Here is a 27468-nt window from a genome sequence, read left to right as displayed (position 1 = left end):
GAAGAAAAAAATTGTGATTAAAGATATGTTGTAGTCAATGTTGTTGAGAAGCACATTTAGTCATATTTGCAGAAATAAACTTCACATCTTGATAGCAACCAATACACCTAAAGGTTCGACGGTAATATGTAATCAATCCGACATCTGTGGACGTCGCAGGACTGTAATAAACACGACGAATCATTAAGACCGTTCCAAGATTATTGGACGGGCTACCTTTCTGTCTACATACCTACCTGCAAACACTCTGCCCCTGCCCCTCAATGCGCGTTACTGTAGTTTTCAAGCAGGCTAGGCAGAGGTATTCTAAACAATCGAGCTTGAGGCACAAGAATGGCGGAGAAAGAGCAGGTAATAAATCAAGTTCCAGGTTTCACAGTTAAAACTATAACATTTCCCAAAACTAACATGCTAGCTTGAAAGAAGTGAGTACTAACGTTAGCCATGCCCAAATTGTCCATTATGATATTGTTGTGTGTGTGTGTTCTTGCATGTGAATGCGACATTGGGTAATTTGTGAAAAGAACGATGCTCCTCTGTCAAAAGCTCTCTCTCGTGGACTAACTACACTTGTCTCCCGGAAGTTCTGTAGTCAGGAAGCACGTTCATGTGTTTTGTGGGAGTGTCTTTGAAGGGAGGGAGTGGGATATTATGGTTTGAATTGTTTGGAATAGAAGCTAAAATAACTAGCTTCGCAAAACTTACCTACACCAGCTTTAAGTACTGCAGATTAGGATCATTGTGGTGGCCAGCTGGATCGAGTGGCTTGTTGTTGCTCAGTGGTTCCTTTACACCACATTACAATGAAATCATCTTAGAGAGTAGTCATCTTAGAGAGTAGTCTGGGGATATTGGGCGCAGTGGTTAACTCCATGGTAGTGGTGTTTAAGTCTGAATTTCATTTTGCTGTGGAATGCTATTATGTCATGACTGAATTGCATGGCTAACAATGTTGAATACCAAAAATTGACACAGCTCCCTTGCAAATGAAGGGATGTAGTATGGTGCTCTATGCCTCTTCATTCATGATAGTCAGGAGTATGCACACAGTTAAGGTTGTGGGTTGTCTGACAGTCTTGTACCTTGATATGTGGCAAAAGTAATTGTACTGTATGATAGTAGTAGTAGTACAATGTTAATAACAAATAATTATTAATGGCAAATTAGATATGACTTGATAGGTGTTTTGGAAATGTATCATCATACTTTATTAAGATTTTCTATAGTATTACGATTCTCATACATACCACACACACAGCTAGTTTGTTGCCAATGGATTATCTGGGAGAAAGTTCAAGAGGATGCATTTCCAAACCATGACTCAAACCCAGATACTGGCATTTAGTTTCATGATATTTTCTTAATTTTTCCAGAGCTTGTTCATTAATAGTTGGACTGCAGTCTGATGTATGATTGGCAGGGTTAGAAGTACAGTGTATTCTGGTCATAGGGAGTATGACTCTTTCTTTCATGCTTCTCATGGAATTAATATTTTTTACCAAACAGGCAAACCAAAGCTTTGGGTTGACAAAATGGCACAAATAACAATGTCAGTTGTTTCTGGGGCTTAATTGTGATAATCAGTCTTGGTTGCAGTGTTGTGTGGAACAGGCCTTTTGAAGTCTCTGGCCCACACTCAAAAGCACCAACATCAGTGTTTCCCATACATTGACTTATTTGTGGCGGCCTGCTGCAAAAAAAAAATGACAGCCAAAAATGTATTATTATAATGATTACATATTTTTTACTGTTTAACATGGCAAAAAAAACATGCACGCTCTGAATCAATGCGTGGGACAAACTGCTTTTTCAGAAAATTGGCAGGAGAATCAATCTGGAGTTTACGAACGGTTAGTATCTTAATTCTCTGCACAAATGTGTCCAAAACTGATACATTACGTTAAATATCATAATATTCATAGTTAAATACATTCGGCAAATATAACAATACGAGTCCAACGTAACGTTTATATTGCATAAAGCTCCCAAAACTATTTAGCACGCAAATCAATGCAAATACATTTTTCGCGCGCTCGCATTACTTGTTGAAGTCCGTATCTACACTGACATCTAACCAATACTAGAACATAGGTTTGGGCCGAGCCCAACATTTTTACAACAAATTTTTACTACCTACCGCCACAAATGGAATCACATTCTGTGGGAAACACTGAACATGCTCACCAATGAGCACATCATAATTTCAGATTGTATGTCATTTCACAACTAACAATGGAGCTGCTTGTTTTATAGCGGAGCCCAAGCTTAAGGAGATGAAGAATATTAAGGTGGAGGAGGGAAGGAAGACTTTCCTGAAGTGTGAGCTTACAGCAGGGAACCCCACGCCCAAAGTCAGGTGGTTCAAAGATGGAAAGGAGTTAACCAACGGTGACAACAAGCAAGACATTAAAGTTCGAAAAAAGAAAAGGTAAGTCCTCCCAGTCCTCCGCACTTAAACGTGACACAATAGATATACTTCTATTTTGGAAATAGCATTTTTTTTTTATGGAAATAGGTTTCTTGCACACACACAGCATGAGTTATTTGCATTGTTTTGTGTCATGCAAAGGTCACATGAATGTTATTTACATCTACATCCACTCTTTTTTTTCTACAAAATAGCTCTGGTAGCATCAGATAGACTGGGCTACAGTACACATTAGGGGTGGGCGGATCGATCTAAAGTATCGATAGTATCGATACCAACATTGGTATCAGTATTGATCGATACTCGCTTGAAAAGATCGATACTTAAGTTTAAATTTCTCTTCTCTACATTCAGTACACAACTCCCTTTACATCATAGTGATTGTTCATCATTGAGATTTGCATATTGATGATGCATTGACTTATTATATTAAATTATGAGGCATTGCTTTCCCCTACACAAAAGTAGATCAGCTGCTTTTCAAAGTAAAAGGTATCGGTATTGGCAATACTGGCCCTGTATTTACTTAGTATCGGATCAAGACCAAATTTTGCAGTATCGCCCACCCCTAGTACACATTCCCCAACTCTACCATATGCTTGTTTATGTAAGTAGATTGGCAAGCTCACGCCGTGAAGCCAAAAACTAAACAAGATTAATGAACTGTAAATGGGTCTGTAGGATATTTATTAATTAGGGACATTGTTTGTTTATTGAGTAAACTTATGATTATGAACATAGTTTTGTTCATAGTGGATTGTGATCCTATGAACTCAGTGCATTTGTAAAATCATTTTATACATTAAAGTGCCTGTAGGAAATCATCAAACCCCTTTGAAATAGTTTTACAACCTGAAATCAAAACCCTCTAAAAAGTTTTCTTTCGTTCCAGCTTTTACACATTCTGCCTTAAAACATTCAAGTAACATAAAAAGGCAACACTCCAGAAACGTAAAAATTAAACTTGAATTAGAGTTGGAAAAGTGATCCATCCCATGATTTAATACTTCATAGACCCAGATTTTGCTTTAATTACAGCAATTAGTCTGTTTGGATGTCTCTATTAGCTGTGCGCACCGAGATTGGGAAATATTTGCCAATTTTTCCTTGCAGAAGTGTTCCAGTTCAGTCAGATTTTGTGGTGAGTGGTGATTGAAATGTATTAATATTGACTGCTGTCTTCAAGTTCATCCACAGATTTTCAATTGGATTTAGGTCACCTTCCTATCCATAAGCCACTGCACAGTTTTTTTTTTGGCGGTGTGTTTAGGGTCATTGTCATACTGGAAGGTGAACCACCTGCCCATCTTCAACTGTCTTGCAGTGTGCTGCAGGTTGTCCTCAAGAATTTGACTGTACTTGGCAGTTTACATTTTCCCTTCAATCCTGACCAATTGCCCTGTCCCTGCTGAGCAGAAACAGCCCCACGACATAATGCTGCTACCACCATGCTTCACAGTTGGTATGGTGTATTTTGGGTGTTCTGCTTTCGCCAAACAAAACGCTTGCAGTTCAGTCCAAAAAGTTAAATCTTGGTCTCATTTGACCATAAAACCTTTTGCCACATGGCATTAGAATCTTTGATGAGGTATTTTGCAAAGCACCAACTAGAATCTTTGTGGCCCTTTTTCAGAAGAGGCTTCTTTCTTGCCACCCTGCCATGCAGGCCAGCTTTGTGAGATTGGTCGGTCTGTGCATGTGACAAGTGTCAGCCATAAGGACTTGCAAGTACTTCAAAGTTGCCATTGGCCTCTTTGTAGCTTTTCTTATCAATATCCTCCTGGCTCGGTCATCCAGTTTGGAGGGATGGCCGATCTTGGCAAGGTGTTGGTGCCATACGCTTTCCACTTCTTAATAATGCTCTGAATGGTACTCAGAGGGATCTTTAAGGCCTTTTGAAATCTTTTTGTATCCTTCTCCCAACTTGTGCCTTTCCACAACTTCCGGAGCCCTTTTGAAGGCACCTTTCCAACCATGGTGTGTTAATTCCGTTGCCATGCACTACTAGTAAAAGAATCATCATGGAACGGTGGCTGGCTTTCTTATGAAGCAGTCAAAACCACTGCAATTGATGTCATGTGGGGGGGAATTAGCATGGTGTGTGATCTGACAAGTGACTGGTTGTACCTAAGCAAGTTTGATTAGGTAATAGTTACGCTAAGGCAGTGGTTCTCACCCCTGGTCCTCAGGAACCTGTCCTGCATGTTTCAGTTGTTTTCCTGCTCCAACACACCTGATTCAAATGAATGGGTCATTATCAGGCTTCTGTTCAGATTCATATCTACCATTCATTTGAATTAGAAACCTGTTCCATAAAGCTAGTTTACTGAATAAGCCAGGCTTAGGTCAGTTAGTTAGACTCATTTCTAGTTCTTTCGGTTCCATAAAGCCAGCTCAATGTAGTTTGAACTCAGTTACTCATTACTAGTCAACTTATGCTGCAAAACTAGCCTGGTCCGGGGCAGGATAACTGTCAAGCTTAGCCCGTGTTGTTGCTTAACCAGACGTTCCTGTAGACCCAACAGGAAAACGATGATTTACCATGTACATTCTTTTTTTAAATACATTTTCCTTTACTATCAGTTCAATATGTAGGCTACATTTATAGAAAATCTACTTCAATACATATGCTACAACATTTAGCCTAATACATTAAACAATGATTTCAGAATGATACAAACCTACATAAAATATGGCTGTATGGTAGTTTGTGATTTCAAATGTTTAGGCCTATATCTAAATTATCAGAGTATAATTATCATAGCTACGTAATTGTTAACAGTAGCCTACAATTGCAAAACAAACCTAAATCCATCCTATCCTCCATTTTCCTGACACAAAAACCAAAATGTTAGGCTACTGGATAATGTATTTATTAATAGTAGGCTATTTATTTAAAACTGTCAAAGTCAATTTAGATGTGTTTAGAGGGTGTCAGTTGTTTTAGTCAATGAAGTAAAGGTCTATAAAAAGGACCTCGACCTACGTAGCCTATCATTCACGTCAATCATGGCGTGTCATTTTATTTTGATGAAGTGTTGGATGAGGGAGCTGTCGTAGTACACGGCTTAAGGGGAACGTTCTTTCTGGAAGGAGTCACGTGGCCGTGAACATTGCGTTTTGCCGTGGTGGATCGATATGATCCATGTTCTACCTCTCGGGCTTCTTAAGAATAAGGTGCATGTGCAATTATCTTGACTTCTTGAATCTGACTTGAATTAGTCAGATTAGATTGCGTGAACTAGAATTGGCCTTTATGGAACCGCTTTTAGCCCTGGTTAATTCAAGTCAGGTTTGTGATTGTAAGTCCAGCTTTTTTGAGCAGCCTTTATGGAACAGGTGTTGGAGCAGGAAAACATCTAAGGCTACATTTGAAAACAGCATTTTCGTTTCAAAATGCTCTCTGTCCACACTAGCGTTTTCCAAAAGTTGCTCATCCACACTGAAACGTAAAGTAAAACTTAAGATGCTTCAACGTGTCATTTTCAATTGTATGCGTTTTCCAAAAAAGCGCAGTTTTCGCAGGCAAAAATGGCGACTACGTGTGGACAGAAAGCCAAAAAGGAGAGAAAAAGCAAAAAACATGCAGGAGAGGGGGTGCCTGAGGACCAGGATTGAGAAGAACTGCTCTTAGGGGCTGATCACTTATCCAAACTAGGAATTTAACAAATAAAATTGTCATTGTTCAGACTATTATTTTCACTTAGGTGTTGGGTTATAATGTGTAAATACAGCTGGCAAAAGTTTGATTTTAATACATTTTAATTTCCACGGTGTAATATGACAAAAGGTAAGGAATTTGACAGGGTTTAATGATTTTCTAAAGGCACTGTATATATATTTCACTAGTGTTTTCACTGCAGAGAAATCCAGTTCCAGTTGGGTTCTCCAGTGGCTCTCGTGTTTTAATTAAGTGCAAATGTGTTAAATGTTGAAAGTGGTACACTGCCAGTGGTTTGCATGTTCAACGTTTTATTTGTGTTAACCTACAGAGGTAAAGTGTCTGAGCTCCACATCAAGAAGGCCACAGAAGTGCATGCAGGCCCATACATTTGTGAAGCCAGCAACAACTTGGGAAAAGCAAGCATCGTTGGCAACTTGACAGTGATCCACGGTAAGACAGAGAGATGTAGTTTCATATGACCTTTATAGGTTATGATGTTGCTTAACTGACAGCTGACTTCTGGTCTTATGTAATCATGGCTTTTTTTGGTGTCAAGGCTTTGTAAGTGAATTGGTGGTGAGGTTTCCCACCTAAGAGCCACACAGTGTGAACTGTGCGAAAGGGAAGAATAACTTTAGTATGCAACCAAATGTGACACGCTCTGGTGATAAGGGGCCATTGTCGGCATTCCGAATTTTCCGTTAGGAGCCAAAAAAGGTTTTGTTTCTTGTTTTTACAGATTTTATTTTCTTGCATAGTACAAAAGTCAAAGTGTTTGAAGAAGTCACTCAATATAAGAAACAGCATGTTTAAGATCACTAAATACGGTAAATTGTTCTTGTTTACTTCCAGTGTAGTTGTGGGAGTCAGGTGGCTGAGCAGTTAGGGAATCGGTCTAGTAATCAGAAGGTTGCCGGTTCGATTCCCTGCCAGGCAAATGACGTTGTGTCCTTGGGCAAGGCACTTCACCCTGCTTGCCTCGGGGGAATGTCCCTGAACTTACTGTAAGTCGCTCTGGATAAGAGCGTCTGCTACATGCGTGATTTGATTTGCATCACGGTGCATCCGGTTTTCCCTAGGCTACTTTTAGCGTGGATAAGTGGTCAATGGTGCCCTAATGATCGCTAGATGGCGCTTCTTGCCAAGGCAAGGTCGGAAACTGAAGTGGCCTTCGTCAATCATTCATTCATTCCTCCTAATCACCAAGTGAATCGGCAGATTTGGCCTTGAGTCAAATACCCTTAAATATAGTGTTTAACAAGTAGTTTTGTCAACTTTTAAGCATGCCTTCTGCATGTTCAGCTTACATTTTTTTACATGTGTTTGTTTTATCCTACATCCACGGACTTAATAGAATGAATAGGCTAGTCTCGGGCATTGCATTGTGCACAGGATTAATTTTATTTGTTTGACTTGGTAAACCGTGAATACATCTTTCAGGCTGTTCCCTTCAACGTATGTCTAAAGTCAAGTTACCGTCAACATTCCAAAGCTTTTCACCACCTCAAGAATAGGCCTACATGTCTTTTAGCTTTTCTAAGATGTTGTAGAATACTTATTTACTCATTTATACCTCTTGATCTTTCAGAAATGCATTTATGTATGTGTATCCGCATGACAAAACGGCTACTTAATTTTATTATATATATGATTGATGCTAATGTCATAACATAAGAATTAGACTTACCTGTCTACATACAAATGGCTATGTAGTGAAGCAAATGCACTTAATAGAATTCAGGTAAATAGTTTTCATAATTTTGCATAGGCTATACATATTTTGTGATACATATAAAATCTGATTTAGGTCAAAACCGTCTGAATTACATACATTGTGCAAGGGAGCCCTTGCAACACCTGCTGATAGAAAAGTGAATCACAGCCTTGAAAGGCAGGGAAAAAATGGCCAAATGCAAGGCCAGCAGCAATTGAACAGAAACAGTAGGAAAATGGCTATAAACTAGCTTTTACCCGTTGGATTTTGAAAAATATATACTGGGTGATATAACACAAATATTTAGGATAAGTCAAGAAGGCAGGATCCTGAAATTTGAGTGCGAAGATATTTTTTTCTCTATGAAAAATGACTGGCGCTCTGCGCTTCGAATGATTGACACAAAACAATCAAACCCTGTCTGAAGGTGTGAAAAGGTCTAGAATCTTTGCTAGGATTTCTTTGCTAGAGCATTCCAGGTTAACCAACATTCGGATACGCATATCTTCAACTATTTTCAGATTTCAATGTATGACACATCCTTTGAAAGCGTACAATCTGCACTTTCACAATCTGTGAAACTGAGAAATTACCTTGGCCAACAACGGCCCCTTTTCACCAGAGCATGTCACAAATGTCTTTTCTGCTATTAGCCATAAAGTGATTTATCACTGTGCCTGCTTATGGATTTTTCACTACAGGTAAGTTTGAACCTGCAGAAGTTTGAACTTGCAACACTGTGCCATACCTAAATCCTTGCAACATACAGATAGTCTTAAGTCATAACAACTAGAATACAGAGATATAGAACTATGCAGCATATGGCTTAACTTTCCAAAAGTATATATCACAAAATTATGTTTTGCCCATGAGAACCTAATTGTGCTTTGTTTGCTCTCACTGTGCTGCTATTGTCATGTGCCTTTATCCAAAAAATACAGATTGTGATCAATTTATAAGCAAATAAAAAACTAAGCTTATTAATATCCCATACAGGTAAATGCTCCTTCCCTGGCTGTTCAGTCTCCAGTTGTAGCAGTGATCAGTATGCCAGTTAAAACCTAAGGCAATTTAATCACCTTTTTCAATTTGTGAGTAGTATTTATTTGAATGGCTGCCAAGATGGCGAAAGAGATATTTTGTCCACCTCTTTTCCCTGGCATTTCTGTTGCAAGGACAAACAAATCCTGAAGCTCTTGCTGATTACAGATAGCGCACCACAATATTGACAGTTTGAGCATCAGTGTGTCAAGTTGTCTTTTTGATTCCATTTCTGTACCCATACCATCTTGTCATATAAAGATATGAACACGTTGAGTCAGTTAGTTGTTTAGGTAAAGAGAATAAAATATCTAATAAAATGTGTTCATTGTTTATACATGTCATTGTGTGAACTTAATAGGCTGCATAGGTTTAAATAATACCTACAGGCACAGAGTTGACAGCCTATGAGTGTATCAAATTGTGCAAAGAACACTGTATTAAGAATGATTACATTACATTTAGTCATTTAACAGACGCTCTTATGGTTCCACCCTTCCTTTTGGCAAATTTTCCTTCCCAGCAGTTTTAGACATGGCTGTGCCTGCTGAAAGGAACTCTTACCTGAATCTAAAGTTATTGCAGCAGCTTTTCTGCTACGCTTCAAATCCTGTGATTCATAGTACAGATCCTTTCTTATGGTTCTGTGGTGCATTGGTACATTTATTCATATACATATATAGTTGTCTCTATTTGAAGTTCTCAACCATCAGAACAATTGTTAAATAATGTGACTTTTTTATAGGGTTGGAGATTAACAGGCATCTTTACTTTGTTACAGCCCCTAGGGACCTAACTAACTATAACCCATCTCCAGTGCTTAATTTATAAAGTGGGAGGTCCCGGAGCGCAGAGGGGGGGTAGATCCGGCGACTCAAAACGGGGGTTGGAGGTAATGGAACCCCCCAAAAATTACACTGCCTACGTAGCTTCTTTGACAAAAAAAACTAAACAACGCTGTGTGTACATCAGGGCAATGTTTTATTGCATGGTTTCAGATCAAGCACGATGATTTCTTTTTTTTTAAACACTGCAGCAATAATTTTTACAAGCAGCAATTATCCATCGGATTATTAACTGCTGTGTCCACCGTGGTCTCCACATACTTGATCGACGGAAATTATTTTGGCTTGTTTGTGATCCGTCTGGCCAGCGTATTTGAAAAAGTTAAGCAAACTTTTGTCTTTTTGCCATTTTTCCACTGAGGGAACGAAGCTAACAGCTAGCCTACTCAACCAGCACAAGCGCAAGTGTCACTTGAAGTGCCTCCCCTCTGTCTTACCCTGAAAACTCACCTCAAAACTAGTGCTGTCAGTTAAACGCGTTATTAACGGCGTTAACACAAACCCATTTTAACAGCGTCAATTTTTTTATCGCAAGATTAACTTTATTTTTGGCCTAGCAAACTTTGTAGTTTTTTTCACAGGCTGTTGCAACAACTACTGACGTTAGAAAAACTACAACACCACACCGGATCTAGCTAGACCGGAAACAAAACAACAGGCACGCTGCACACACTTGTTTGGGCTTGCGAGCCGGCTAAAGAGTAGTAGGCTAACGTTACGTTTTGAGTGGATGGCGAGCGCGAGACGTCGAAATGGATGCCAATAAGATTCTGAATGGAAAGTTTACTTTTAAAAAGTTGCCAAATGGTTCCATTGACAAGACCAAAGTGTCTTAAGACCTGTGTCTTATGTCGTTGTGAACTGAGCTATCATCGCAGCACGTCCAGTCTGAAATACCACTTGATGGCCAAGCACACAGCTGATGTGAATTCTCCGCCCCCTCGTCAAAGCCAGGCGATTGCAATGTTGTTTTCAATAAAAAAAACATTTTCACTAAGCAATCCGATTATTTTTGCATGTTGATAAGAGCATTAAAATGAGAAATTATGGGACAAAAAGAAATTAAGGGACATTTAGAATAGATAAAAATTTGCGATTAATCACGAGTTAACTGACATTAATGTGATTAATCGCGATTAAATATTTTAATCGTTTGACAGCACTACTCAAAACGCATAGAAAATGCAAACACAAGAATTTTGTGGACCTTCAATGGAGAATAAAGATTAACAAGACAGATAAAAACATTGAACACTACACAAACAGTAATTTATTTTTTTCATTTAGGCAAATTTTTCATAGTGACACAGGAGGTGCCGGATCCAATAAAAAAGGTTCCGGATCCAACGTCAAACACGCCCGAACATGTTCCGGCTCAAATTAAGCCCTGCCCATCTCTGTTTTGTTCAGTTTCCCATTCACCAGAACTCTAGTGCCAAAAGACTCATTTCAATGGGCAGCTGTTCCTAAAATGCATGAAACCAGTAAGCATATCTAAGATTGTTGTTTTTCCAGTTCAGAGGGACGTTATTAGTTGGCATTTAGAAGTATTTACGCAACTCTGTTTTATTTCAGTAGCCATTTACTGTATAAGTATAGAAAATAAAGGTCCAAAGGTCAAATAAATAGATTGTAGTGGACTGGGAAGTAAAGTGATCCGAAGTGTTGCATTAGAAAAAGCAATGTGACGGATATATGTACATGTACAACAGTTATTTGTGCATTATCCACTTTGATTGTCTTGGTATCCAAGGACCTCCAATGTGGTGCCATATTTCATTAGAATGAAAAAGGCTTCTTCTGTTTGGCACCTTGATGCTTTCCATACTACTGCTACTACTGCAGTGTAGTAATGGAGTTGCATTCTGAAAGGTGGTCAGTGGCAAGGAAACAATGGTGACTGTGGATAACCTTGACATGCACTGCAAAATTGTGTGTTAATCTTGGAGAACCACTATATACAGGGAGGCCTAGAGGAAAAAGCAAAATGCAGTCAACCCAATACCCTGTATCGTATCTCGGCATGGCCATTTTGTTCTTTTAGTGTCATTTCCGTTCACTGAATAAACATGGCCATACATCCTCCTGCATTAGGTCATAATGAATATGCAGACCTTGATTCGACACTCCATTGATTTGTGGTACTTATGTCTGAGTGGTTTCCCCCTAGGTTCACCATTAAAGTGGCCTTTTTTTGCAACTTGAAACCTTAGGGTATCATTATCCCATCCAAGCATTATGCTTCAGATTGAGCTATTCATTTGTTTACCCTTAAAGGAAGTCATCTGTTAGTTCTTCCCTGGGTCCAATGACCCGTATTAGCAAATTCTAGTCAAGAATTGATTAGGTTTGATTAGAATGGCACCCTGACCCTCATTTTATGACTCATTAAAGACATTTCCAAAATACACATTTTATGAATATAACTACTTATCTTATTTTGTTGACCAATTATTGACACTTGCATACATTGGATTACATGTCACAGAAGCCCTCTGTGACATGCTTGCGTGTAAAAAGGGCTATACAAATAAATTTGATTTGATTTATGGCGCAATACAGTATGTCATCCAAGTCATAATAGATACAGAAGTGGAAGTGCATCCCCAAAAATATTGCCCTTGTTAAAAAAAACAGTTTTGAACACTGATCAAATGGATGGCTATTGATTTAGAAATGTAAAAAGTATTTTTCGCCAGCAAAACTAAGTCTGAGACAGAATTTGCCTGGCCATATTTATTGTATGCATATTTTGGATCCTGATATGGTTTATGTCACAGGGTTCAACCCAGATGATTTTGTACTGTATATTCATTTTTGTGGACTGGAAAGGCTACTTTTATTTACCTAAGAAGTCTAAACATGCCAGGGCAGGAGCAATGACAGGAGCCAGGGTTTCCCGCAGCACTTTTCAGTTAAAGCGGCCGCCTAAGCAACACACGCCTTGTCCTGTTTTCTCCCATTCCAAACCGTGACCAACGCCAGTCTCCCTTCTCTGCAGAATGCATTAGTCTATCGCACAAACTACACCGAAAATGACATGGGCCGGAGTGACTACCAGTATTATTGTGGAGATTTTCTAATGATTTTAAATGTATTATGCAAGATTAGTTTATTTTGTTATGCACCGTACATCCGTAAATATCAAGGGATATATAGCCATACATAAAGGCCTATTTAAAATTACATTTTCAAAATATGTCTGGCATTGTTCAGAGGGCCGGTCCAAATGTGTGGGCGGGCCATATTCGGCCCGCGGACCGTAGTTTGGGGACCCCTGGTCTAGACTGTTGGATGACGGGATGAAATTCATCCATCTACAACTCTCACTAGCTGTGGTCTCACTAGAAAATGTAATTTAATCATGTAAATTATCAATAACCTGAGTCCAGGAGATTGCTCCACATATCTAGTAGACCAACTTAATAAGCTTGTTGGTTAATAAGGTTGTTCTTTTTGGAGTTACAGTATTCGCTATGTGTTCTTGTTGAGTTTCGTCAAAGGACTTGGTGCACATCCAAAAAAAGCTTCCAATTGTTCTAGTGAATGTTTTCTGTCACTGCTAATATTGCAGTTAATGAGTGGTTAAGAAATAGACTGTTCCAGTCATCTGTGTTGGCTATTAAAAAGAACAAAGTTTATTGTAAGAATGTGTTTGGCATTCTTGTTTTGATCTTTTTTCTAAATGTGCCTATATATCCACCATGGGAGGAAAGCTTTGAAGATTTGAATCCCACTAGCATCCCTTGAATCCATTGTTCTGATGAGTTGTGTCCAGAAGCATTCTGTTTTCATCTGGCTATCTACATTTTCACTAAATTAGTTCACGTTATGCAGATCTACAGTGTATACTTTAAATATGCAGATACCAATTGATATATGTGAAACTCGGATTATAGGATTTTTATGTTAATAAAAACAGATAGAACATGTTCTTCAAACATGACATGCCAGTAGAAGGCATTTGCTTGCTGTTCTCCAATTAAATGAGGGTAAAGACAGATGTCAAAAGTTACACAATCAAAAACATTATGGCACCAGTTTGGTACACTACAGTTCTGTAGAAGTTAAAGCAGAGCCTACCCAGAGGACAATGTTATTGCTCAAAGGTTGCTATTCTACAGCTCATGAGACAAAACTGTGACTCTCAGTTCAGCCTCGTTTTAATTTCAATTTTGTCTGAAGCATTTCTCAAGTGTTGCTCCTAAAATTCACTAGGAGCAATAGGTGAGACAGAGCAACATTAGCAGGAGTCATAGTTGAGACTTGATGGAGATAACTTGCTCAGTCTCATTAATGGCTCACGTTGTTCTCATTAGGAAAGAAAATGAGCAGTACCAGAGGCAATATATGAGTCATATATCCATTTCTCATATGTTGCTCCTAAAATTCACTAGGAGCAATAGGTGAGACAGAGCAACATTAGCAGGAGTCATAGTTGAGACTTGATGGAGATAACTTGCTCAGTCTCATTAATGGCTCACGTTGTTCTCATTAGGAAAGAAAATGAGCAGTACCAGAGCTAATATTGAGCAATATATGAGTCATATATATTTATATATTAATGAAAAAAATCAAGGAAACTTTCAACAAATGCATGCAAATGGACTCTTTATTTAATGTTAAACAAAAATGATCACTTTGACAGAAAGGGCCATCTCTGTAGGGATCCTTATATAGATATATACAGTATATCTGAGCAAAAACAAAACTTTTAGTGGACACTGAACATTAGCAGAAGAAAAATCTGAACTTAACATATAAAGAATGTATATCTATTAGGGGTGGAACGGTACACTGAAGTCACGGTTCGGTTCAGACATCACGGTTCGGTACGAGTTCGGTAAAACGGAGGGAAAAGCAAAACAAACCAGGTTCCTCTATGAGTGAATACGGGCGCATTGAAGATGACATGTCAATTCCGATTGCGTCACTGATTTTTTGGGCCCTATTTGTACGTGTATCTAATGGCTGGTTAAGCACTGTAGGGAGAAGTAGGACAGTTTTTTTTTTTTTGTCTCGTTCCAGTGATTGGCACACCTGGGTGATGGCGTCGGATATTTTTAGTCATTTAGCACACGCCAGATGCGTTATATGCGTTAGCATGTTAGATGTATTTCCACTCACATACTCCACAATCAGTGACGTGCGGTGATGTCAGTCTGTGATATCGGCAGACACCGCTGCTGTCATTTTGACTTGAATTTTGCAGGGATTACGCTTACAATGTAGCTGATGTAATGACGTTAGCTGCGCAAATGTCCAGTAATATCTCAATTTTAATTGGTCCATGTTGGATACGTAACGTAGGTGATTACTGGCATAACGTATTTACGTGCAAAGGCACAGCAGAGTTGTGCTTTTCAACGTACATGTTGAAGAATACAGGATGGAAGTGCGCAAGTGAGTTTTTCGCTTGTCATCCGCAGTGAACGAACAGTAAAAGCACTGCCTATTCTACAATTTTTTTGTATTTGATTATGCGTAACTGCTACATTTGTCATCGTAACGTCTAAACAATTGGAATAACACACATATTATATATATAAATCACAAGTAGGCAGTGCCTACCTTGCCTACCCAGACTGCACGTCACTGCCCACAACTGCTGAACAACGCAGACACACAGTGCTTGTCTTATCCACCACTCTCTCGCCTGTACTACTGTAACTGAATGGGAAACCAAAGTTTTCCCAAACTTTAACTTAAAGAGGCCGGCGGGTCCTCTATCTCTCGTGGGTCGCCACCACTCGCCATACTCGTCCTTAGTGCTGCTAGCTATCTCTGACTTACGGCGGTGCCAATCAGAGCTTCAGAGCTACATATTAGATGTCCCTAAAGAACACGAGTATCTAACAGTAGTTCCGTATTACATTAATTAATTAAGTTTAAATTAAGTTTTATTCATTTTTATACCGTGTATTTTCCGTGTAATTTCATGCACCGAACCATGACGCCCATATCGTACGGTTTAATACGAATACATGTACCGTTCCACTCCTAATATCTGTGTATTTTCGACCCTCAGACGGCATTTGTTGATGAAGGCTTTTTTGACCCTGGCCTTCTCCACAGGTGTCCATCCGCCGAGAGTTCCACAGCGCATGATGTAGGCTGCAAGAATAAAAGAAAGCACAAATTTAAGATAAATTCCCCTTGCGTACTGTAACCATGGTGTGGAAAATCCTGACTTAATTGTTACCAGGGAAATAGTCAATGTCCAGTTTTTGCCCTGATCACACACAAAACACCCCCCTCCTTTTAGGGCTCAACAACTAATCGCATTTGCAATAATATTGCGATATGTTAAAACATGGCAACGGCTGCGATTTGGTCACGTGACTCGCGAGAGCAAAGCAGTCTGCACTCCGCAGAGAAGGCATCAACTTGGCATGCTAACGCTACGCATTACCTGTTGTACAATGGCCTCAGTCCCAAAAAGGAAGCTGTGTGGGACTTTTTTGGGTTTAAACACCCCCAGACAAAACCGTTGCAGGGCGGAAGGTAATGTTTTCTCTCCCGTGTGTGTGTTTGAATGTCGGTCTGTATGTGTGTGAACAGGATTACGCAAAAACTACCAGCCCGATTTGTATGAAACTTGGTGAAGGGGTTAAGCATGGGCCTACATAATTCTGACCATAATTCGTCATTAGGCTCCTTGACGATCACTGCAAAAGAGCTGCAGTTCCTGTGCAGAGACAGGAGAACCTAGCAGAACAACCATCTCTCCAGCTCTCCATCGTAGCCAAAGCCCACCTGAGAGGTCACGACAGCTAGTCAGACTCGTTAGATCAGAGAGGTATATTAACATCGCATCGTTTGAGTATCGTAAAAGTCGAGACTTCAGGACCCCGGGTTCTGGACTGGATGGAGTGCTACAGAGAAGTTCTGTCAGTCTCCCATGCATGCACAGGAACACTGAAGCTATGTAAAAGTGTCTCTTTTTAGTACAGGTTTACTGTGCAACACTAGTTCACTCCAATGTTAAAACTTTGCTATAAAAATACCACTCCAAGAACCAAAATAGTCAAAATAACAGACAGAATACACCATCGTAATTATGAACTCATGATTACCGGGATCAGATGGTTTTCACTGCCGTAGGTTTTGTGTTTTTGAAATACATGCAAGTGAATGTCTGAGAAAGAACCTCCATCAACGGTCTTGACATAAACAGTCCATACAACAATAATGGCAATTGCAACTTCATGTAATACTCACCACAAAAACTTGAGCCCACGGTTACAGAGCTGACGCCAGGTGACAATGTAGTGAGAAAATGTAAATCTGCTGCAACAGAAAAACACTTGTATCATGCATGCAATTAATACATTGTGTAGCCTAAGTTCTAGAGCAGGGTTTCTCATAAATATATTTAGTGGAACGATGTTAGTCTCCACCCATTCTGAGGCGGCAACGTCACACAAAAACGTAAATGTAATAACAGAAAATGTTTGGTAATAATAATGTACCTTCATTTGTAGCATTTTGTTATGTCGGTTTAAAACGTGGTTTCTAACTTTGACTATAGCACTGCAATTCCCCCCTCAACTGGGGTGCATGAGTGTTCGACCATCTAATTGATTTTACAGTAGATCGAATTCTTATCATCATATCCGGCATCGCCTAGCAATAATTTCAGGCTTGCCGCTCAAATTGCTAATGTTGCTGATTTGAGGTTGTTTTTATACAACTAAATAAGCACATGAAAGCTGAAAATTTGGATTTAGGCTGTCTTTGGTATGTATTTGTAGGAAAGTCACATCGCGTGGTCGGAGACTTATGTGGGCTCCACATGGTCGGAGACCCATGCCATGCACATACGCTCAGGTGGCCCGCCAGTTTCATGTGGGCACCCCCACATAGCTAAGTTAAGGGGGCTAACACACAAAAGTATTACACAAGTTCAGACAAACCTACTCGGTTCCCAGGTTTGACACAATATAGTGTCACTAGCTATGTAAATTATAGCAAGCTAGTCTCATGGTGTGTCGGCTATCTAAGATGGTGGACGAAGGTTCGTAGCTAGTTGCCTTGCATGTGATAGCCAAAGGTAATCCTAATGCTAACATTACCTTATTTCTTTAGAAAATTGTGAAAGTCAAACCCCAAATCACCAGGTAGCTATTGTTAGCCATGCATACTTACATAGTTGAGATGAGTGATGGCTGGAAACACATGGATAGATAAACGACAAATTTCTTCCACTGAGTTGAGCCATGGAGTGAGTGATGACTAAACCGTTGAGTGAGTGATTTGCGCGCAATGCGCGATTGCACGGCTATCGCGAGACAATTTGAAAGCTGATAGGTTACTTGATTGATTCACTTTATCACAAAATGACCTAAATAATTTCATGTAGGCCTACACTTTCTGCATTCTACACAATGCGATCACATTTTGCTAAAGAACATGAAACAATTGTGTAAAATACACAAAAGTTGCTTAGTTTAATCCAATCCAGGCCAGTCTAATTGTTTTCAGTGTATATTTAACCAGCATTTTTTGTGCTGGCGTAAAATTGCTATTACACACATGTTCTTGTTGAGCATATCATTGTGATGTATTGTGAAAAAACAAAAGGGTAAAAACAGTTCTAACCGCATGCATCTGTAGTAGGCTAAACACAGTGATTTACCATTTTGGGTTTTTGTGTAGGCCTACTTTACCGTTGTTTTCACGGTAAAACAGTTGTAGTTTTTACAAAGCAATAATGCAAAAGTTAGCAAACTTTCTTGTATTTACATTAACAGTACTTATCTGTTAATTCAACAGTTATTTCATGTTTTATAATTAAGTTTTTTACTGTTGCTACTTTACTACCTTTCACCGTTAAAATTACGGATTTTCTTTACAGTGTGGTTATCCTCTCTACTGTTTTCCATTTCTATTTGTCCTTTTCAAGTGCAAGTAATATTGATAGATTATTGATTTTGAAATATCCAGTGAAAACGTTGTTAAATTTGCTTTTGTCTGCATTATGTTAACCCCAATTTTCGCCATGTAAATATCAAAACATCTGTTTAAAATGTCATGGGAATTTGTTTTTCGTCATGGACAAGCATATAAACGACATTACAATGGGCAAGTTGCGTTAATTTTTAAAGAAAACAATACATCTGGATGAGAATTCAGAGAGTGCTTGTGGAGAGCTATTTGGTTGTTGTGTCTGAGCTCAGCATGAGATGCATGAATGAGACTAGGATGTAAATAGATTGAGATTATAAAGAGAGCTCTCTGATATCTCTGTCTGAGATCAAAAAGAGGCACACAATTTGAGAAAATCTGAGACTTATTTCAGAGCTTGATGAGATCTATTATGAAACCCAAAAGGAGACTAATTTGAGATTTTGTGAGGCTTTTTCTCAGGAGAAAAACATGAGAAACAGGAGAAATAAGACATAATCTCGTTTTGGTTTCATACATACCTCATTCTTGTCTACGAGAAATGCATGAGACATTTTTGAGAGCTCTTTGCTAGGTTTATTTTCCTCTGGGTAGCCTTGTTCCCCTCTTTCAGTGTTTTACATTTTGACCCTGGAAAGAAAGTGGCACAACCCATGCTTATTCAACTCAATTGTTTGTCTCAAATATTCTGAGAGATTAACCATGTCAGCACAGTTGTCACATCTGTCCCCACATGGCTTAAGAGCAGGCATGGGTAATCTAAGCATCTGCATGGCCAGTGCTTAAAATGGAGCTCCTAGCCTTCTCTGCATTCTACAGTCACGCCAAATGCTTCTGACTGTTATGTGGGTAAGGACTTGAAACAAAAAGCCAATAAGTACTTCACAGTACCTCACAAAGCTGTGTAAGAAATGAAGGCACAGAAAATACCATCAAAGGAATTTTCACAATGTCCCCTGCCAGCACATTTCGTAGCTGTCCCAAGAACAGAAATGGGATGTGTAAAGGTCAGGAAATAGTTTGAAAGGAATTGTGTAAAGCAGAGAAGCTTGTTTAGTGTGGAAGAGGGCCATTGGCCCTACTCCTTTAATAATGCCAAATAGTCTGTAGACAATTAGCCTTCCATTTTCATAATACTCTTCTCATCAGCCTTTGATCAGACTCTGAGAATATAATAAAAAATTGTACCTTAGACTTTGATTGTGAAGGAGATGCATGACTCGACAGTTGAACCGATGAAAAACGTTATCAAGTTTAGATTTACATTTAGTCATTTAGCAGACGCTCTTATCCAGATTGACTTACAGTAAGTACAGGGACATCCCCCCGAGGCAAGTAGGGTGAAGTGCCTTGCCCAAGGACACAACGTCATATCGCATGGCCAGCTATCAAACCGGCAACCTGCTTATTACTAGCCCAATTCCCTAACCGCTCAGCCACCTGACTCCCTGATTTCAACGATAAAGATAGAATTCTGGTGTTTTAATATCACAGAGGCAGGTGTTTTTCTCAGTTTGCAACCAAGGTATAAAATCTCAATGACTTTGAAATGCTTTTGCTTTCTTTGCTTGGCTGTTGTTCAATAGGCATGAGTGTAAGGTTTAAACCATCCCTCAGTGTGCTTGTCTTGGAAGTTGCATCATCTAATTGCCTCGCATCTCCAGTTTGACCATAACAAATCTGCTCCACTCTAGACAGACAAATGCACCCAAATACATACACGCATAGACTTACTTACAGTAAACACATTTCTTAAGATAAATTTAGGACAATAACATTTTTCCCACCAAATTATTTGCATTCACTGCAACCCTAACATCCGAGAGGTGACCAGACATCACAGATTATACTGTGTGTACTCACTTCCTATTCAATATTAAACAAACATTGTATTGCATTAAGTTTCTCATTTCAGTCTGCAAGCATAATAAGAACAGCTATTGGCTCCCCCACTCCTCCTTCAGGCATACATTCAGGCGCATTAGCATGACGCATAGACACTGCATTGTACTGGAGCTGTCCCATAGAGCAGTGCTGAATAACTGCTTGCCCCTCCTTTCCTCTCCCTCTCTCTTCTTTTACAGTCCTTCAGGACCTCCTCGAAAAATGATATGGTGGGCTTGTGGCACTAATTATATTGGGAGTTCTCTCACTCTCACAGAGTGGGCGAAAACACCTTAATACTATTGCTTGTAAATAACACAACTCTTTATGCCACATCAAAGTGATCAGATGGAGCTACCCACAGACAGTTATAGTTAGACACTATCCCCTCGTGATACATTCCAGCCTCTATCTGGATAACTCAACAGACTCTGGGTACAAAGGTTCCCCTCTAACCTAACACCAACTGTCCCTGGCAATGATGCTATTTAATTTTGGTGGGGGGAGGGGGGGGTTAAAATGGCTAGTATATCTTACTCTAAATCCCCCTGTGGCAGTGTCAGCAGAGATGTCCACATTATTTAATTTAAGCGCTCGCTTTCCCACATCTAAGTGCTGTACTGTAAATAAACGTTTTGCTTGGCTGTTTTTGGCATGAAAATCACCTCATCTTCTAATGCACTAGTAACCTTCCTACTGCCAATAGGCAGCTACCAAGGCTGCCTTTAAAGTCAACGCTGGAATTTTTCTAGGTCAGACCCGTCTCTTGCTCCCTTCCAACCATAAATAATGAATTGAACTTCCTGTAAACTGCTGCATGTGGAAGGAAATTAATTTATTCACATTCAGCTTGCAGAATAATAACCATGGGCGAGCATGTCTTCTTTCATCTTGGATTGAAACAACTTAACTACTTCCAAATTCTACATTTTATTGGGAAAGGAGAGATTATTGATAGTGTAGCCGTGAATGTTTTGTCTGGAGAGAAAATGTTGGATTGTTAGTGTTCTTACAATATTGAAAAAGGATTCACAGGATGTTGGCTCAACTTATCCTTCTTCGTATGTGAGACAATTTATGTAAAAGTATTTTTTATTCAAGAACCTTTGCTGTCTTAAATTGTATGTACCATATATGTATTTTAACTACATTGGCCATGTACAAAGGCTATTGACCCAAATGGTAGCAGATGGCCGTATCGCTAGGCCAAGCAATATCTCTGACCTTAAATAGGCTGTATATCATAAATCAATTAATCTTGACTACCATTCTGTCAAGGTAATTTCCACAAAGGAGTTCCTAAACCTGTTTACCTCATAGCTAAACCTGTATTGCTGTAAAACAGGTTTTGTTCTGAAAATGTGATTACTGTTCATTTCCTACCCTTCAAATTAGACTTGTTTTATGTCACAGTTAACTTTCCTAATCCTTTTTTAAACGTACATTTGGGGTTGCAAGAAAAAATCACAAGAACCGCCAAGACATTACATCCATAACCTGTCAAATGCTTTGTAGCAGTTACTCTCACTCTAAACTTAAAAGTTCTTGAACTCATTTTATATTACTTGCATGTAGGGCTGTCCCCGACTAAGATTTTCTTTGGTCCACCAAGACTCAACTAAACACTTCTGAAAATTGACTAATCAAAATTTGAAATACTTTTTTTCCCTCTATAAATGTCACAATGTTTTTCATCAAACCATTTTGTGTGACGTTTTACCTCACTGTTTTAAGAGATAATCTGAAAGAAATATATACATAAGGGAGATTGACAACTAGACAAACATTTTCCCGATCTGACTCAATGTAGCTGTTGGACATTCCAGATTCAGCCGCAATCAAATTTGCTATTAGGCTACTAATAGTAAAGCCACAAAGCCTCGTGTCACCAGTCCTGTTGTTACTGAATGCCGATATAAATAAAAAATGCCTGATTGTAAGAGATAATAAATAATAACCAATGTAAAATATTGTTTGTTTAACATACAAATCATCGAGAGTGGGGAACGGTGCAACAGAGAAAGATTTTGTTGTTGGAGAAGATAATGTCATTTGATTTGCATGTGATATCTTTAACCTAGATTATTCAAATTGTAAACTTCAATTTAGGGAATAAACCTGCAAACTTGTTTCATGTCTTTGATTGTAGACATGTGTATACAGAACTAGCTATTTGACTAGTAAAATCCAACAACTTAGCACATCCAAAAAACATCTAAAATCTAAAACTAGGCTGTTGTTCAAAATAAAATGCAGATGGTTAGACCTACAGTAGCACAGCATAAGCAGACATAGCCTAAAACTTTCATTCCTGAAACATAAAAATCCTAGGCCTAGCCTACATGCTATACACACTGTAAAATAATGATCCGATGGCCAACTTACGGTTTTCAAGTGGTATGCTACATCGTATTTGACGTCGAACTATGTAATATAAACCGTTGGGTTTCAGAGAGTGCATGTTTTGAGTCACTCAGTACTTTGATCAAATGCTTCCATACCACAGATTTCTTTGCCATTTTGCCTAAAGGATTAATAACACCAATTGTAGACAAAGTATGGTAGAGTTTAGGCTAACAGCTACAATTGTTCTCATGTGCTGTGTGCAAAAAACAAAACGGATTAACGAAAGGGAGAAAACGGTAACACCGGCAGCTCGACTAAAATCTTCTAATCTAATCTTAGTCGACCAAGAGCATATCAACCAAACAATCGACTAGTCGACTGAGTGGGGACAGCCCTACGTTTTTATTGTTATTGATCTATTTTCTTGATTGTTTAAAATAAACTGGAGCTTCCTGAGATTGCCCCGACAATGAAGGGTGCACTATAAATAAAATGCATTATGACTTTACTGTCTATTATTGGGTCTTTTAACATTCAGTATAAATAAGATTCTGGATTCTTGCTTTAAATGAACTCAATATGCCATGTTGTTCATCCATTGGCATATAGACCAGACCAAGAGGATAAGTAAAACCACAAGACAAGAAGGCCTTGCCAATAGATGCCATTATCGATATTAATTCCTTCTGAAGATTGAAAAGGGTCATCTATGAGTCAATGGGAAGTGTGACATTGACCTGACCTTTCTGACCACTGTTTAAGCCCCTCCCCCACCTCTGGCCTCTCCTTTTCAGATGGCAGTCTTTGGATTGTCTCCCCAGCCTATTAGCCATGGGGGTGGGGGCTTAACAGCTCACAGGAGGGATTTCTTCCTGTGTATCTGTCTCACTCAGGACCTGTTAGGAGATTGTGTTTTAAAGCCAGCCATGTGGATTTTGTGGCAAATAAACCCATCTTCTCTTGCATTGTGGAAGACACCACATTTCCATCCAAGGAGAAATACACTAGTGATATGTGACAAACAAATGAAGATTTTCAATTAAGGTATTCAGTAAATTGAATCTTCATTGTGTGTTTGGTAAATGTCTTTCCGTTATAAAATAAAAAATAGTTTTTGTGTGTCCCAAGACTAGTGAGAAATTGTGGATGCGATCAATTCTCAAACTTGAAATACAGTAGAATTGATTCACATTGAGTCCTCCTGAAGTTATTTCCCATGAAACGTTTGAATTGTAATTTATCAATCAATTACAATGTCTGATCTCCTCTAGCACCAACCTAATGGATCTTGCTGATTTCAAAGCGGCGTTTGGATTCTCTTTGGAAAGAGACTTTAAATGCTAAATCATTTTTGATAAAAGACTCATCCAAGCACAATCCCTGTTAAGACTGGATTAAGGGCTGTTACCTTTTCAATCAGCAAGGCATAAACGTGGTAAATTCATTCAGTGACAAAGGAAAATCATCGCAGCATTTGTGAATTTGCCTCTACTGAATTGTCAATTAACTATGATTAAACCGTATCTCAGGGTGATAATTAGTGTAACTAGATAATGATGACACTACAACGTCCTACTTCCTTTGATAGAAAGTGCCTCTTCAGCCAACATTGTCACTTAACTCTGCATAATTAGATTTTATGTGTATAAAGCATGGATCATTTTCCATTATAACCCACTGGCTTTGCTTATGGCAATATATATATATATATATATATATTTTTTTTTTAAAGGACATTCATTTTTCACTCATTTGTAACATGAAGGCTGGGATTGGATATAATATTGTTTGCTTTTCAATAGGATGTTGAGACTTCTTCTCACTCTTCATACACCTTAAGGAGTCCGTTACTCATCCAATATTTATGTTTAGTCGATGGTGCTTCTCGACAGCCTTAACGGTTTCTCTCTTTCTTGAGTCAGCGCCACATAACACAACAGTACGTGTGATTTTAAAAGCAATTTAAAGAGACAGACTTAGAAGCCTAACTGTTGGATGTGAATGTCTACACACAACCAAGTTAAAAACAAGCTTTTTTTAATGGGAATATTGGTTATGCAGTAGTTGTACAAAAATGTTAACAATTGTTTTTCATACATCCTTGCATCTTCAGTCTCTTTCAATGAATGGAGATGTATAAGTGGAACCGTAAAACAATAGCTCAATCCTCTTTAGACGGATCATATGTCTGTTTCACTGGCTCCCACCCCTTGACAAAAACACACCCTTTTTGTATTTGCATAATCAATGGTCCAGTGAGTGAGCAAGAGAGTGGGAGAAGAAAGAGAGAGGCTGTGCCGTCTGCTCGCCTGTGATTCGTTGCCAGTCCACCTAATTGGATCAAGAACGAACTTGCTTAGCTGTGTGCTTTGTGTTCAGACTGGGAGCAGCCGGGGAAGAGAGCATGGCCATGCCAAATGGTGCGTAAAGTGTCATTGAGAAAGACCTAGAGAGAAGCAGATAAAGACAGTGGAGTAAAGACGCTAAAGGGAAGAGGAGGGGCGTGTGAGAGAAGGGGGGGAAAAAGGGGGAGTATCCTGACTTTGTTCTTCCGTGTTGTTGCGAGCGTCTCGTCTCTTTCTTTCTGCGCTAATGATCCGACTGTTGAGAGGAAGGGCACCTGCAGCTCCCAGATGATTCAGCCTCTCTTGGCTACCTCTTACGTGACACATACAGACAGCATGTCGCTCCTGCCACTGCAGTGCATGCCTGCTCTGTCCCCACCTCTGCCTCTAATGCAGCTGCAACTTGCCCATCGCCTTCTCACGACAATCCACTCAGCTCTCCAAGTCCTCAGGTGAGTGAGCACACTTGCCAATTCCACCCTGGGACCACAACTAAACTGGACCATGAAAGATAATTAAAAGGAGAAGGAACACTTTATATTACTGGTTACGTTTTTGCTTTCTTCCCTGCGCTCAGAATTATATGTTTGCTTTCCCGGACTTGGTTTGTGCTTGTGTTTCACATGTGAATTCTGAGGGGGAACGTCTCCGACATGGAAGTCTTGTATGTTGGCTTTCCACGCATCCGTTAACAAGGTTATCGCACACCGCCCTGGAGAGCATCCTCCTTCCAGTTTCCCTCCCCCGACCAACAACCACACTGCGATCTGATAATGGAGAACATGCTTTACAAAACCTGCAGCAGTGTAATGCTTTGAGTTACGAGTCCAGGAGTCTAGAAAGCCCGCATCCGAGAGCAAGAGGGTGAAGGATGACTGAAGGAGTGGAGGATTCCTCCTCCGGGCTGGTCATTCCACCAGGAGCAGCGTCTCCAAGTGGCTCCACTGCCATTGATCCTGGACGAGTTCCCCAGGAGACGCCAGAGGAGGCGGTGGCAGGTGGCGAGGCTGTTGATGAGGGCGGAGAGAGAAACATAGATGGTGTAGATGGTGGCAACACAGAAAGAAGGGGGCCCCTGGGATTGCTTGGCTTGGCGGGGTCCTGCTGTGTGTGTGTAGAGATGGAACAGTTGCGCAGTTGCCTGCATTCTGAGAAGATCTGCATCCTTCCCATCCTGGCCTGCCTCCTGAGCCTGGCTCTCTGCACCGCTGGCCTAAAGTGGGTATTTGTGGACAAGATTTTTGAATACGAGCCACCCACACACCTGGATCCCAAACGTATGGGACAGGACCCCATCATTTTTGCTGACCCAACGCAAGGATTCCCTGTGTCCTTGCCCCACCCATCCTCTACCCCAGGTCCAACCACAACATTTACGACCACAGGACAACCTGGGGTATTGGTAGAGGGGAAACCTACAGGAGTACCCTTTCTACACAAGTTTTTCCAGGTGACCCCTACTTCTGCATTGATGTATCGCACTAACCTGCCCATACGGACTGAGACCCTTACCACCCCAAAACCAGTGAAAAAGGGAGCACCAACCTCTAACCTTCAACCCACTCTGGAATCTAATGACATTGTCCCTAAGCTTTGTAAGTATGACCCACTTAGTATTTCTTGACAAATTTATTGGATTCTTATTTGGATGTGGTTATACTTTATTTTCCCAATTTGGGTAAATTGGTTTTCTGTAATGGGATTAAGGCCTTTTAAACACTTTGATTCTGAAATATTATTAAATAGAATAAATTGAATGCTTTTTTTTTTTTACATTTGGAAATTTGTTGTAGGAGACTGACTTTAGAAAAACTATTTTCAAAATAAATGGCAGACACGTGTCTTTTGAAATATATATAACTTTCAGATATGTACATTATTTGAAATACAATAATCAGCATTAACAATAATATAGAAAACAGATGAGCAAAAAGCAGATGCCTGTGATTGTATTTTGTGAAATAATAGAATAGTTCTCTGAAGCTTTTAAGAATGTCTTATCCTCCTTATACTTCGTTCAACAACTTGCTGGGAAATAGTTCTGGTGCCGAGGTCTCTTGTTTGAAAGCAGACATGCTGTGACTTGCAAAGTGTAGCACAAGTGGCCGTGACTAATCCTCTCAAGAATTACTATCCTCCCTCCAAGAGCAGGAAATGGCAACTCCCTTTCAAAACCACCACAGGCTATAGCTACCCCGGAAAATGTACCAACATCACTAATGAATAAACACATCCCTACAATCAGTCACCAACATTTTACATCCACAGCAAGTAACATATTTTCCCTTGCCACT

At 39.6% G+C, this 27468-nt stretch overlaps 1 protein-coding gene across 9 annotated transcripts in view; it reads left to right on the top strand.

The window, feature by feature from the left end:
- nrg1 (neuregulin 1) overlaps positions 1-27468 on the top strand; it is a 217288-nt gene that overhangs the window by 136034 nt on the left and 53786 nt on the right. For 7 of the 9 annotated variants that reach the window (XM_062484673.1, XM_062484679.1, XM_062484676.1 and 4 more), the window contains exons 2-3: positions 2254-2428; positions 6421-6542. In XM_062484673.1, coding sequence (XP_062340657.1) covers positions 2254-2428; positions 6421-6542 — 297 coding nt within the window. Of the gene's footprint in view, positions 1-2253; positions 2429-6420; positions 6543-25358; positions 26770-27468 lie in introns of those variants that run through there. The other 2 variants (XM_062484680.1, XM_062484681.1) reach the window with 1 other exon arrangement.

This window comes from Osmerus eperlanus, chromosome 18 (genome assembly GCF_963692335.1).
Source record: "Osmerus eperlanus chromosome 18, fOsmEpe2.1, whole genome shotgun sequence".
NCBI lineage: Eukaryota > Metazoa > Chordata > Actinopteri > Osmeriformes > Osmeridae > Osmerus > Osmerus eperlanus.
This window is presented reverse-complemented; position numbering and strand designations above follow the sequence as displayed.